Here is a 15,604-nt window from a genome sequence, read left to right as displayed (position 1 = left end):
TAATGATTTGTCATCTGTTTTATTATTGTTGTTGTTTTTATCTTATATTATTACTATTGTTACTTATAAATGTGATCCTATACTACACAATATAAGATAAATACAGTATTAGAGGCCTGTTTCCCCCTAAATCTTTAATCATGTTTGGTTCATGAAATGTCAGAAAACAGTGAAAGAAATTCCAAGAAAGTCCAGTGTCTTCAAATCGTTTGTTTTATACAAAATTAGTCAATTTACTATCAATTAACACTGAAATAATCTCATTACGTTGGAACTTGGGGAAAAAAAATTAATTATTAGTCTTTTATCACAACTGTTTCTGATTAATATTCTGTTGATTGAATAATTGATTAAAATAGTATTTATTTCAGATTTATTTTACTTTACTGATTGCTTAATTTTAATAATTTGTCCTGAGGAGATAAGACTAGTTTTAATGTGTATTTCACAAGATTAAAGTAAAAATTATTTAAATGTCTAAAAAAATTAAAAGAAATACAATATTTGCAGAAATACAATTTCCTACAGAAAGCATACTAATAATATAAGTATTGTTACTGTCACTGGTAAGTATTGTTCTTATTATTATTATTAATAATACATACATACTGAAATATAAGTAAAGACAAAAATAATCTGAACCAAAATGAAGTTAAACATTAAACTAAAGTACCTGTAAGAAACAGATATTGATCTAACAGCAGCAGGATTTAACATCCATCCAGACTCTGACACATTTCCTCTCGTGCTCGCGTTGTAAACAAACACCATCACCCTTTTGTCATCCATTCCCATTGTCAGAGTCTGGATGTGACCTTTTCTCTCCTCTCCCTGCCTCTCACCCCTCGTAGCCTTTTCTTTTCCTCCCTTCTCTCTTTCACTGCCGATGACAAGCTGTTGCTCTGTCCCTGCGGGCCACTCCCTCACTTGTCTGCTCCTCTTTTCTCCTCCCCTGCCTCCCTCTCTCCCCTGCTCTCCTTCTTTCTCCCTCTCCCCACCTGTTGAAGCAATTGTTGCACAGACCATATTGTTGTCTTCTTATTATTTTATGTCAGTCACGAGCGTCCCCGCCCCTTTTCTACGGCCTTTTCCCATCCCTCTGTGCCACTCCCTCTTTCTCTCTCCCTGCTGGGTATAAAACTCAGAGACAAGAGTGGAGGAGTGATATTCAGCTGAGCACCCACAGGAAGTCACAACTATTTCAACAAGGACAAAGCTGCAGGGGTTTCCCAGCTTCCGGTTACCTGCACAACATCCAGCTTCCTCAGGTGACAGAGGGACTCTAGCTGCTGCATTTCTTTGGACGTAAACAAGTTTATATTTTACCCAGCAGGCTGTGCAAATGGACAAAAGCATGTCTGTGTCTCTGTGGTGTGAGGAGGTGGAGGATGACCAGAGCCAGGAACAGAGCCAAACCGAGGCACAGGCCCAGGGACACATCACAGGCTCGTCCCAGCTGCGAGCCGCCTGGGACCCCACTGTGTCTGGGCATCGAGTGATCCAGAGGCTGCTTCATGTGGAGGAGAGGTACATGCCCTCCCTGCTCTACATCACCCTCATCCAGCGGGATCCAGAGCGCAGGGAGGAGCTCGCCAAATGGGCCCTGGAGGTATGAAAGTCTCTTATGCTCCAGTTTCTTCGTTTACCTCATGGTGCTGGATGTCATCATGGCAGCTGTGATTCTGATGTCTCACTTTTTTTTTCTTTCTTCTCTGCAGGTGTGCTGTGAATGCGGCTGTGATGAAGCAGTGTTCCCCCTGTCTGTTTCTCTGATGGATAGGTTCCTGTCTGCCTCTTTATCTATACCTGTCTCACCATACTGCCTGGCTGCTGGCTGCATCCTCATCGCCTCCAAACTCGCAGATTGCGACAACGTCACCGCTGATACTCTCTGTGCTGCAGCTGAATACAGCTTTCAGCCTTCCAGTCTGCGGGTGAGTCAGTCACACAGCATCCACACAGTAGCTAATTCTGGTGACCCTTAAAGACCCTCTTTCCCTAATATCATCACCTTTAATCCCACTTGCAATGACATTAAGTGTAAACTCAGTTAAACCTTGATTTTAAATTTAGAATACACATCTTTAACAGTGTTCTTATTCTTCAGCCTATAAACTGTATAACACAAATGATAAGTTTTAATGATTTGTCTCTTTTGATGATTGTGTGCCTTAGTACATCCACCAGGACGACAATGCACATAAAACTTAAATTTCTTTTCAACATTTCTTTCAAAATTACAGATTACTTCATTTGTATTTGACCGATCACTCAAAGAACCCAAAGTGATGCGTATGGATGACACTGACAAAATAATTAGGGATGCAACTAATGGCTGTTTTCATTATCAGTTAACCTTGATTATGAAATGTCAGAAAAAAGGGAAAACATTCCAATCACAACTTTCCAGATGAAATATTAAAATACCTTGTTTTGTCTGACAGAAAGTCCTAAACCCAAAGATTTAAGTTTCAAGAGCTTGAACCTGAGAAATTGGATCTTTTCTTCAACAATTTCTGCTTGATAAATGATGGAAAGTTATCAGAATAGTTGCTGTCAATCAACTAATTGGTTTACCACAGTGCTTAATACTTTAATTCAAGTGGTGCTTTCATGCAATTTTAAATTAAAATAAAATGAGTAATTAGTCATGTGGATATGATGAACCAGCAGAGGCATTCATTGTTTCAGTCAGTTAGAAACAGTCAAATGAGCTCAGAGAATTGTGTCACTGAACTCTAGTGCAGAGTTTAACAGAAGAAGACTAACTAACAATGCATACATCTTTTATGATATCAATTGTAACATCACAATCTCTATTGTAACAATGTTTTCCAATTACACAGTCCTTTCTGTTTCCTAAATGCACCTATTTTCTCTCCATTAGGAAATGGAGCGTGTCATCCTCGCCACCCTCCGGTGGGATACAGCAGCAGTGACTCCACAGGACTTCCTCCCACATTTTCTTGCCTCCGTGGTGGGGAGAGGAGTTGGAGACAGCAGTGACTCTGAGGGGGAGCTGCTCTCCACCACCCTGCGGCGGCACAGCGACACACTGGCTGCCATGTGTGCCTGTGACTCCCGCTTTCTTGGAGCACCACCGTCACTTGTTGCTGCAGCATCACTGAATTGTGCCCTGCGAGGTCTGGGCAGCAAGGGCCCCACTCAGCTGGCTGTTTTGAGTGAAGCACTGGCGGAGCTCTGCCAGGCTGATGTGGTGAGTGCATCCGCAGTAATGAGGCTGTACATAGGCCTGTTTGTTTGATTTTATTTGATTTAGAGTGCAGGGGATGAGAGTTGTAGAAATAACCAGTTTTAAGCAAATTGACTAGATAGATAATTGTGTTTTTGAGGGACCTGTTTATTCTATACTCATGCCAAATCCAGGAAGAGACTTGCATCTGTAACAAAAATCATTGATTTTCTCCATGTCTTTCATCCCAGGTAGTGCTGCAGTGCTACAGCGAGATGATCGAATATGCCCTCCGACAGCGGCTGAGGAGTGGGCTTCAGCAGGGCCCCATGGAGAAAGATGAAGAGGTGGAGGACGAAAGGGCCGGGACACCTACTGACATGAGAGAGATTGATTTCTAAACGCTGAATTGACCATTGCATTGAACGTGTGAATCAATCAAAACCTCTCAAGCTAATCAGTCAAACTGATATGAATTGATTGTGACCTCAAAATGCCCTGACATGTTTTTATATTTTGAAATTATTTTATTGAGTGACTTGTTAATTTATTTTTTACTTTATTTATTGGTGAACAATTTTGCAACTGTGTTTTCTATGTGCCATATTTTATTATCTATTTCTATTAATTTTATTGTAGGCCTAGATCTTATTTTGATGCATTATATTTATACATTTTATTTATTATCACGTGCAATTGTTGACTCTTTTGATGTTAATTTATTTCAATTTGCCATGACTTTGTGTTTGTGTACTGAATTTAATATACTACAAATCTATTTTTGAAAGCAATTAAACGTTTAAAACGTTTGTACATACTCTGTTTCCATCATGTACTTTTTTTCTCCATGTATTATTACCATTGGGATGATGATACCTTCACTTACTATTCATGGTGTTGTACTTCTGAGCTCTAAAGTCGTGTTGCAGGTGAACCACTAGTGTAACAAATGTGTGGCGGCTGATTTCAACTAATAATATACAAAATGTGTCATTATGAGTTGCCATCACTTTCACTGTCTCAACTCGATAATAATCCCACCGCTCACTATCCATGAATACAATATGACAGTCCGTATGTCCGACGGTCCCTGAAGGCAGCACGTAGGACCAGCGCTGCATTCTCATGACGTAAATTTTATCCGACGCAAATACAGATCGTGCTTTGAGCATTGGATCAGATATTAATAACGCACTCGCGGTAAGAGACGAGCTGTTTACAGATATGTTGTGTTATAACAAATGTTAACGTTAATGTTAATGTTAACATCGGCGGAGTTTAAAGGAGCAATGTGTTAAACATGGTGAGATATTAGAGGGAGAAGGCAGGAAGAGCTGCGCACGGCTAGACGCGTCTTTAGCTTACGGCTACCAGAGCCTCTTGTATCACCTGTAAAAATACGTTTTAAAGAACAAATAATGGTTAAACATGTTGTGAAAAGACAAACATTAATTCCCGTACGCCGAAGGTTTAATCTGATGGTCAGTTTTTTGTGTCCTCCTTGATCTGCATCCGTGTTGTCTTTTTTTTTTAAAGCGTGGTAGCTATAAGTTAGCTAACAGCTGCAAACGCGAACAGTATCATATAATACTAAAACTATATAATAATAATAATAATAATAAATAATGTTATGTATTTCATTATGTAATAATTCTGGCGTCTCGAGCTACATTTATCCTGTTAATTCAGCTCTCAGGGAGGTTTTTCCTGCTGAAAATAGACCCATGCGCCAAACTACACTTAAGAAATATGTTATTAATGTTGCCACTTACCAGCAAAGGCTCACACGTCTAAAAATATAAACTCCAGACCTTTACTAATATCTAATAAGTCTGCTGGTGAATTCGGCATACAATGTACCCTCCAGCCAGCAACCAATGTCACTCAAATCCGTTAAAAAGCTGTCAGCTAAATTGCTGTTCTCTGTTAGTATCTATGTTTGATGTACAGAATTATCCAGGTTAGGATCAGTGTTACTGTTACATTGTTTTCCTCGTCTTCCATTACATTACACGATTTAGGAGATCAAATGCAGCAGTGTTCAGGCACCTGTAATCCAACCCTGGTATATTACTATACTATTCAGTTACAAAAGGCACACCTGTGCAAACAGCAGGCAATGACCAGAAACCCTAATATTGGTATAATAAGGTATACCAGATACAAATAAACAGATTACTCTACGTTTTTAAAGAAAATATGATCAAAAAACAGAATTAGACACATAAATAGTTGTTTTATACCTTGCATGTGAACTTGTGTAGTCTTGGAGTAGGCTTATTTAAGATTTAACTCAAAAAAAGGTCCAAATATCAGAGGACTCTGGCATACAAGACATTGCACCAGATACTACTGTTATATAGGAGAACTGACACTCTACAAGGCATTCATCTTTCATACATTTTATTTCTCACACAAGATTGTAGCTTTTCAGCCCAAATGCATACAGTATTGTAACATTCCTTGTTGTTTATTTTGAAGGAGGATGAACGTAAAACCTGGCTGGCTGCTGCTTCTGTCCATCTCTGCTGGGGTCTGGTCAGTGCCTATTGATCGCAATGTAGCCAACGAGGAAGTTAAAGAGGAAGTGCAGGAGGAGAATGGGGTAATGGTCTCAGTAGTCTCAGTCATCTGCCATTTGATGTGTTTTCGGAACATTAGATTCAGTTTGTTGTGAATAACCCTGTCCTTTACAACCCACTCTTGCAGGACACTGGCCTGTACTACGACCGGTATCTCAGAGAGGTGATTGAGGTTCTGGAGACGGACCCTCACTTCAGAGAGAAACTGCAAACGGCAAACACAGAAGACATCAAGGTCAGCGCTCATTTCTTACTGTTCCTTCATCCTTCCCCGTTCACCTTTCACAGGCAGCTCTTCTTACCTGTGACGTCTTTTGTGTCCTCCATCAGAATGGTCGTCTCAGTAAAGAGCTGGACCTGGTCAGTCACCATGTCAGGACTCGCCTGGATGAGCTGAAGCGCCAGGAGGTTTCTCGCCTCCGGATGCTGCTCAAGGCTAAACTGGACAGCACTAACATACAGAGTGAGTGGACTCGTTTTCCTGTAGACCACTGCAGAGAGAATGAGTGTGCATGTGTTTTTACCTCTATAGATGGATTGTATTAGATTTAATTAAAGATCCTGGTGGAAAATTGGATGCTTGCCATAATAGAGAGAGACAAAACTGCACAATTGCACATTTATAGCTGGAAAAAAGAAAACAATAAAAAAACATTAAAACATGCAAAAATATTAATTTACAGATATGAAAATGTAGCTATCATTATATGCAATATAGGTGCCATTCTTGCAATATTATTCATTGTAATCACTTATTACACAGATAGTAAAAACCTACCAACGTGCATTTCTCAGTATCGGTTCATGTGAATGGTTGCAGATTGTAATTTGCCCAAGCAGAGCAGATGGAAGCAGTATATGTACAAATGTTGTCCATTACTTGTAAAATAATACAGATTAATGCAAATTAGTGTTAGGGTTAGTATTGGGAGAGTACTGTAGCCTGCAGAGTTGTATTCAGTATGCACAGGACATACGTAAGGCATGTGTTTGATAATTCATGTCTCTGCCGTGAAGCCCTGCAGATGGACCACGCCTCCTTGCTGAAGCAGTTTGAACATCTGGATCCCCACAATCAAAACACCTTTGAGGCCAAAGACCTTGAGCTGCTAATCTCAACAGTAAGGTCCTCCAGTGGTTTGTGTGTTTATGTGTTCTGACTAGATTTGAATGGAACGTGGGTAAGTGATGAATTCCCAGCAGAGGCGTAATTACGCTGATCAGACTCAATGGTGCTACAATTACAGGTCAAAACAAGATTGCAGACCTGTTACTCATTGTTCCAAACACCTAGAATCTTTGCTTTAAATTATATCTGACCCCACTTTTATGATTAGAAGAATTTCAAGATGACTCTGTCTGGCTCTTTGTCTAGGCCACCAAAGACCTGGAGAACTACGACGCTGAGCGGCACGAGGAGTTCAAACGCTACGAGATGCTGAAGGAGCATGAGAGACGGGAGTACCTGAAGAGCCTGGACCAGGAGAAGAGGGAGAGAGAGGAGAAGAGAATGCAAGAGCTTAAGGAGAAACACAGACAGCACCCCAAAGTCAATGCTCCGGTATGCACTAATTCACCCATGTTGGCTCTCTGCAGAAGCAAGGGGAAGCGAATCATGCTCTCTTACATGTTTTTCCTCTTTCTGCTGCCTTTCTCCCCACAATCAGGGCAGCGTGGCTCAGCTACGGGAAGTTTGGGAGGAGACAGACGGACTGGATCCTCAGGAGTTCAACCCCAAAACATTTTTTAAGCTGCATGGTGAGTGACACCTCTTCTTTTAACCACTGTCCTTTATTCATATCACGCTGATAAGTTCAAGTCATCGTTTCTCTTCTTTTCAGATACAAATGAAGACGATGTTTTAGACGAGCAGGAGTTGGAGGCTCTCTTCACTAAAGAGGTAAGGAACCCTACAGTACATCAGCTTCTGCAATTTTGCTTAAACTCTTTTTCTTTAATGAAAACCCCTTAAAATGCCATGACAGAATATCAAAAATGGATGCTCATCTGTTTGAAAATACAGCTGTTTCATCTGAGTTCCTGCAGACTTTTTCAAAAGTAAAAGTTTTAACCTGACAGCAGTGATATGCACAGCATCCCCTGTGGCAGCTCAACATCTGTTTGGTTTTTCTACTCAAGCTGGAGAAGGTCTACGACCCAAAGAATGAGGAAGATGATATGATGGAGATGGAGGAAGAAAGGCTGAGGATGAGGGAGCATTTCATGAAGAATGTGAGTCTTAATTATTTACTTTGATCTCTCTGCTCCTGTTTTCATCGTATGCCGTGAGTCATCAGTGCTCTGCTCTGACTGACGCAGATTACGTTTCTGTGTTCAAAGGTGGATGCAAATAAAGATCGTCTGGTCAGCCTGGAAGAGTTTCTAAAATCCACAGAGAAGAAGGAGTTCAATAATCCCAAAGAGTGGGAGGTAAGGAGCCCAGAGGTGGCTTAAAGGTCAGGGAAGTGGGCGGGTGATTGGACGGTCTTTGGGTTAAATCCCTGGACAAGCTGGGAAAATGTGGGTGGCGAGGTGCAATGGGTAATGCCTTCATTTCCCTCAACAACTCACACACTTGGAGCTGCTCCCACGAGAGGCAATGTAGCGTATAGTTACATTGAGCTAATAGAGCATTCCACTGGTTGGGCATTGCACCGTTATAACATTGGTAAACTCAGGACAGACAGTTTTAAAAAAGGGGTTCAAAATAGATGCAGTTCATGCAGTGCAACTCTGCCATTCAGATAAGTAGTAGTATATAACTGGCATGAATAACAGGTCAAATATAGATTTGATCATTCCATTTCTTCTGGTAAAGGAGGGATTATAATTGTCATGTCACATGAAGAGCATCCCAGGCATCAGCAAAACTCACTACAGTGGACAATATGCCCTCCTTTTACACCAAACTATGGATATATAATATGTACATAATGAAGCTCCAGCTACGACACAACATTTTAATTCTAGTGTGAATTAATCCCCCTGCCGTCTCTCTAGACTCTGGACACCAAGCCGGCGTACACAGAGGAAGAGCTCCAGCGATTTGAGGTCGAGCTCAGGGACAAAGAGGAGGAGCTGAAGAGGAAGGCGGAGAATCTGCGTCAGGAGCAGGAGCTGCTGAAGGAGCGAGGCAAAGCCCTGGAGGCCCAGAGGAGAGAGTACCAGCAGGTAACTGTCCCACCACATTTATATCATCTGAAACTGGACCGAAAGAGTGCAGCCTGTGAATCATACAGGGGTCAAACTTTAGTTCGTATTAACTCAACGACCAGCATTCAGCCTGTAACACTATAGCACTTTTCCAATTTCAGGCGGTATTAGAGATGTCCCAGAGACAGAAGGAACAGCAGGCAGCAGACGGGCAGCCTCCTGCGGGTCCTAATGGAGAGCTACAGTTCCAACCAGATACACAAAAACTGGACGCTAAAGGTAAACAACCTGAGATATGATATATGTGTTGGGTTTCTGTTGTAATTGTTTCTATTGAGTGAATATTTCTCCTCTCTCTCTCTCTCTCTCTCTCTCCCCCTCTCCTAGAGGTGAAAGCCCCAGCCGAACACGAAGGCGAAGTCCGGAATAATCTGCCTGCGGAGCCTCCACAGAATCTGCCTTTACACACCTAATGCAGCGCACTCTGACTGCCTTAACACACACACACACACACACACACACACACACACATCATTCTGATCTGCACTGACACAGATATCCAGATGGGGTCTACAAACTAAACTATGTGAACTGTATGTATAAATTCAGTCAGACGTGACTCGTGAATCATGACATATTGTACTGTGTGTTCATTTCTGTGGTCTACATTAGATTAAAGATCTCAAAACAACAGATATCTATATGTATTGTCAGAAATCTTCAGTTTCAGTGAAGTTTTTATTAATGCACGGGTTTTTTTTAGTGTCAAACCATGTTCAAATAAAGTCTTAATTTAAAACCTCTAAACCAGACTCTTCCTCTCCCTGTTGCCTCTCATGCTACAGTGTGTGAGATTGTATTCCTGGAGAACGGCATTTACATTAAACTCACCTCACTTCAGAGCCCTGGGTCAAGATTTCTTACATCAGAGACATTTTGCTGTCAGGCGTCGACAAGTTGCGCAATTAGATGCAGCTTGCTAAACGTTAATTGCTAAAAATCTATTCCCCTCGATTTTGCAGACTTGCTACAGAATCAAACAAGTACTGTGAATTAAAAGACTGGAGAGAATAAAAACAATGTTGTCTTTATTAAATTGTCCTGCAGGACTCACCAGGCCCCTGAACCAGCAGTTGGTGAGTCCTGCTCTCAACTATCACTTTAAAAAGTATTCCAAGAACATTTTGTATATTAGCTTGACAAGTAATTGTTCAATACCCCCATCTACAAACTGAATATGAGAGATCAGCACAGAAAAAGATGGAAAGTGTTAAACAATTCTGACACCACTAACTCAATGTGTCTGCATACACACTCTATTATAATTTTATGTAATTTATTCAATAATAAATAATTGTATAAGATGAGCCTTTACTGATTGCCATTGGAGACTTCGGCTTTTGCTGCAGCACAAAGACAGATGTAAGTACAGATACATAGATTAAAGTAAGTAAAAGGTCAAATAAAATAATACCTTAGATACCGTATGTAGTGTTGTATGATGGAGGATCACACGTGAGACATTACACATTACATCTATTATACTGTATATATCACATAGTGCAATATTGTGTTTATAAGTGGAATTTATAACAGTGTAGAATTGAATAGACTGTAGTTTTAGTAGTAATATAAGGGCAAGGAGAGGAGTGAGTGTTGTGACTACGGAAGGTGGATGTTTGTGTATCGAGCCCTGCCTCCTCCTCCTCCTCCTCCTCCTCCTCCTCCTCTGGGTCACTGGGTGTCTCTGCAGACACTAGGCCTGTTGTGCACCGTCACAGCTCCCTGGGGACCTGCTGATCCTTGTTGTTGTCCTGCTGATGAGATGGTCCCCTGGCTGCCGCTCAGGACATTCCTATCAGCATTCCTCCAACCTACTGACCTCTCATGACCCCCGCGCTGCCCCTCCCCTCCTGGTGTCCATGCAGCTGCCTCCTGTCAGTCACTGCTGTCATATCAGCCAAATAAAGATGTCTTAAGGAAGCTGCCAGTGTTTATTATGATGCAACCTCTAGAGCTCTGTGAAGCAATGGTTCCCAACCCCTTTTCTTTCATTGAGTAAACTGATAACCCCTGACTGAATTATTTCATATTATAGTCAATAACAGTACAGAGCAACTGCTAAACTGTACAATGAATCCAAATAGTGCATGCAGTAACTTTGTTAGTCTAAAATGAGCATTTTGGGTGAATTTTGAGCAGATTATTTCCTGTTATTATTGCATCAGAGATACGTTTTCCTGATATTTCTAGGAACTTTTAATATAATTCTCTCTCTGTACTATGTATTTCTTTATTGTTTTTAATATCATACATGCTTAATAGGCTTCCTTTTTTATATAGTCAGTGTTTTCTTCTCCCTGATGCTTGGCCATTATTCTATTAGGTCTTTGGTTGTTTTAACAGCGAGCTTTCCCCGATGATGAAATGAGAAAAAAGCCTGCTGTGTTTAATTTAAAGGTTTTAAAACCAAGAAGGCCTCGCGACCCCCTGTGAAGCTTTGGTGACCCCCACGTTGGGAACCACTGCAATGCCACACTTTTATTTTTGAAATATTCTGTCTTTGTGGATATAGAAGCAACTATAGTTGTTCCTCCATGACGGTGAAGATGCACAAACCATGTGTTGATATTTTCTAGCCCCTGTCAGTTAATATCAACAGCAATACTCTCGAGTTTTAGCACAAATGCAAAACAGGTAAACCATTGTACTTTTATTCTGTTGCTAGTTAAGTGTCAAACAGTATGCAGAGATACATTATTAGGCTGTCTGTATGCAAAAGCCAGTAAGAGTATGATTGTAAATGAACACATGATAACGATTATATATATATTATATATAATAGAACATTTGAAAGAAAAATGCTTCTTCTGGAGTCAGATTCATCTTTAACTTTTATTTTAAGTTTGGTCTCTTCTTGGCAAATTAATTACACTCAGAATTTGAGTGTAGGGAGGTGAAGAGAGAGACAAACTGTAGAAAAGTATAGAAAAAGAACAGTTACACTGAGTGGGAACCAGAAAGCGAGTATATGTTTATATATGTATATTATTAACATGATATCAGCATATATTATTTTTTAAATATCACTGATCTTGTCAATACCGGTATACTGGAACACCCCGAAGCTGAAGTATACATTTGAATCAATGAAAGCAAAAGAAAACAAGCACGATGTTGCAGGATTGTGTCTGAAGATGTGATTTTCTGTGAAACTGTGAGTCTGCTTCTGCTCCCTGTGGGAACTTTAACAGGCCTGTGTTGTTTCGTGTCTGTTGGTCTGCAGAGAGCATCATCCACACCCGCTCCGGCATTTCATCCAACTGTTTCTGGCCAGAGGTGGCACTGAAGCTGTCAACACACTGTCAGCGAGTCTGTTAGGACATCATGATGCAGTGTGATCGTCTGTGTGTACTGCGCTCAGGGCTGTTATAAAGGTACCTTTGCTCAGATACATGGTAATACTGATACTTTACTTGAGGACTTCCATGTTGTGAGATGGATCTAGAGGGGTGGCACGCATCTGATATGGCCACATTTTAGGATAAGTGAAAAAAGAATCAATGAAGAATGAAAAAATAGTGTATATTGAAGATTTGTTGAGTTATAATGCCCCCTTTAGATAATTTTATTCAATGCTTCCCTCATAATATTACACAATATGGTAATGTTGTTGAGTTAAAATGTCTTAATTTGGGCAGCATGTATTGCATATATTTCTGCAATCCATTAAAGCCTCCATGTCACCCCTCTAAATCTGCTTGACTGGAATTATTATACTTGTTCTCCCACAAATCTTTCTTGAAATTGCAGTTCCTGGTTATTTTTCAGAGACTTCTTATGTGCAAAACACAGTCTGTTAGAGTTTAAAGTAGTCAGCAACTTATAATATGATCAACAATAAGTTGCAGTATCAGTGCTTGCACTATAAAACTATAATTTAACACAGTTAAAAGAATCTTTCTTCACTTTTTACTTTTGATATTTCAGATTTTACAGCAACAACGGTTCAACTTAAGTCAAATTTAAAAGCAGGATTTGTACTTTTAATGGAGTATTATTCCATGATAGGGATATAGATACTTATACTAGATACATAGTAAGTTAAAGAGTTCATCACTCATGTCTCTTTTTATTATTTTACAGATGAAGTTGTCATTTGAGGTTGACTTGTCTTCAGATCAGTTAGTCAGAAAAAACTGGTGGGCTTCTTAGTTATTGACTCATCTCTCAGGCTGCTTTAACACAGTCCAATATAGTATAATAGTACAATAAATAAACAGACTGCACCAGGAGAAACATAAAGGAAGCGTCAAATCAGAAGCCAGCAGCACTTTCAGATTATTTTAATGGCCGTATTTACAATGTCGGACTGTTTGATTCTCTTCAAGCTGACAATTATCACTATTACACTATCACTACAGCTCAACAGTGACAAATACTTTAATGCACTTCAGTTATCATAACATTGTGTTTATGTTTTATATTTTCATGCTCAACTCATTTTGTTTTACTATCAGCATCATTATTATTGTTATTTATTTGTTTCTTATTTTGCATTCATTCTATCCGTCATTTTCTTTTGATATCACCTATGTGACTATTATTTTTGTTTCCTAATAACTTCAATGCCACATGCACAATTGTATGGACTTTGAAATTGAGCACTGAATGTAGTAATGTAATGTAGCATAGGAAGATCTCTGTAACATATTTTCATGCTGCAAAAAAGAGTTTCCTCTGAACTGTAAATTGAGTTTGCACAGGCACCTTGCCTTCTCGAAAATGGTGCCTCCTCCTGTTATTTGTTATCCCAGACTTTCCTCTTCCTTCCTTCCTTCCTTTCTGTCCTTCTTCTCTTTTTTTTTGTTCCTTCCTCCATCACTCTAAAATAGGTTTTGCAGATTTAGTTCGGATGCACTTTGAGTTTCACTGGTGGCTCCTCTGTACATCAGCTTCTCTGAAGAGGACATTACGTCACCTCCAGCACACCTCCTCCTCCCCATCCCTCCATCACTACCTTGGGGCTTAACACCCGCCTCCCCTTAGATCTGATTGGCTGTCAGACCGAGCCTTTCATGACTGGTGATGGTGACTGGTAAATTTGCACTGACAGACTTCTGACATTAGGTCATTTAATAATGAATCTGTCAAACATTTTATACAATTTGAATGAAATAATTGAATCCCCACAATAAATCTCATAGACCCCCAGATTACTCACCTTAATATAAACTTTTAACAAAAGTCAAAGGTCTGTTTTAAGTTGTTCATTGCTGATTGTGACCTTTTAAAAGCTGTTTCACAAGAAATGTGAATCCATGATGGTTGCCTAAAATCTAGACATTTGGCCTAAAACCTTCTGCCAGTAGTGCATTGTGTTTCCCTAATTGAGCCGCCAGAGGGTGCAATTGTTTATTTATTTTAGCAAGTTTCAAACCCCACACAGTAAGAATAAATAGAGGAATTAACCTCAATCACAGCTGCTCTGGTGATGTTAATGAGTTTTGTGTTTTAAAGGTAGAAAACTGCAGCAAAGCGCAGTTAGAGGTGAGAGTGAGGCGTTTATGTGGAGGCAGACAGCCGGTAAAAACTTGTTTCTTTAAGACCCAGCATCTTCCCGAGGAGGAGAGATGAGGGAAGATAAACGATGGGAGGTCGTCAAGTTACACAGAAACATCAGGAAGCGCGCCGGAAGCAGGATTATCTGTATTCAGAATAAAGTTTTAAAAAAAATATAATTTAAAAAAAGTATTTTATCAGACATTACTATTTAACAGAATTATACTGTATTACTCATTTTCAACAAAAGATATATGTTTATAAGGGTGTCAATATAGGCCTGATATACCAGTGTGTCATTACGTAAGTTGCTGGCTGTGTCTCCTACATTTCCTGTAAATCAGTGTTCTTCCTCTTCCCAGTGTTTAATTTGAATAGTTTCACCTGAAGAGATACAACTCTTAATCTATCAATAATAAGATAAGAGAAAACTAAACAAAAATGAAACAAAACATGTGTGTCTCACAACATGGAGCTTGTGAGCTGATGTTTTCATCCTTTGTGCTTTATCAAATAAAACTGACTCATCCAGGCACCTTTATACTCTCTCAATGTGAGAGTACATGAAGAAAATCTAATAAAAATATCCAACTGGATGTTTATTACAGATTTTTATCAAGATTCTGGGTTTTTTGTGTCAGATGCTCGTACATTATGTGCTGTCACAGGCTGGGTGCTATTCCCTTAAGGCTATGCTAAAAGGTTAATGCTATAAATAACAATAATAACAGGGATGCATGATATTGGATTTTTGCTGATATTATTATCCAATATGGAGATACCGATATAATCACATATTTTTTCAACCTATTATTGTGCCTGCTCTTATTGTGATGGCCCACTGGCAGATGCAGACATAAAATAAAATGTAATTATGTATACTAAATACTTACACATAACTGTGTGTTGATTTGGATGTACGTCTTCAGTCAGTGTGATCAGTTTTATTTTTTATTAATTTATTAGGATTAGTATTTATTCTTACTATCATATATATTCTATTTAAATTAGTGGTTATACAGTGTATGGCGCTCTTATTTCTTGTTTATTTCTTGTATTGTTTGTATTGGTTTTATCCTGTTTGTATTAGAAATGACAATAAGTAGTTGGTCTG

The 15,604-nt window shown here is 39.6% G+C and overlaps 2 protein-coding genes across 2 annotated transcripts; both read left to right on the top strand.

The window, feature by feature from the left end:
• The first annotated feature begins 564 nt into the window (after positions 1 to 564).
• Positions 565 to 4,010, top strand: ccndx (cyclin Dx). The gene is made up of 4 exons (XM_051388726.1): positions 565 to 1,609; positions 1,719 to 1,934; positions 2,888 to 3,217; positions 3,445 to 4,010. Exons 1-4 carry the CDS (start codon positions 1,343 to 1,345, stop codon positions 3,592 to 3,594), a joined length of 963 nt encoding a protein of 320 aa, XP_051244686.1. The 5' UTR covers positions 565 to 1,342; the 3' UTR covers positions 3,595 to 4,010.
• A 279-nt stretch (positions 4,011 to 4,289) lies between these two features.
• On the top strand, positions 4,290 to 9,735 carry nucb1 (nucleobindin 1). Its single transcript, XM_051388724.1, has 13 exons — positions 4,290 to 4,393; positions 5,675 to 5,798; positions 5,903 to 6,010; positions 6,106 to 6,238; positions 6,793 to 6,896; positions 7,151 to 7,336; positions 7,443 to 7,533; positions 7,617 to 7,675; positions 7,915 to 8,007; positions 8,116 to 8,205; positions 8,776 to 8,946; positions 9,090 to 9,207; positions 9,316 to 9,735. The coding sequence occupies exons 2-13, from the start codon at positions 5,679 to 5,681 to the stop codon at positions 9,399 to 9,401; spliced, it is 1,359 nt and encodes a 452-aa protein (XP_051244684.1). The 5' UTR covers positions 4,290 to 4,393; positions 5,675 to 5,678; the 3' UTR covers positions 9,402 to 9,735.
• Positions 9,736 to 15,604: the final 5,869 nt, after the last annotated feature.

The sequence above is a fragment of the Dicentrarchus labrax genome, unplaced genomic scaffold, assembly GCF_905237075.1.
Source record: "Dicentrarchus labrax unplaced genomic scaffold, dlabrax2021, whole genome shotgun sequence".
In the NCBI taxonomy this organism is placed as follows: Eukaryota; Metazoa; Chordata; class Actinopteri; family Moronidae; genus Dicentrarchus; species Dicentrarchus labrax.
This window is presented reverse-complemented; position numbering and strand designations above follow the sequence as displayed.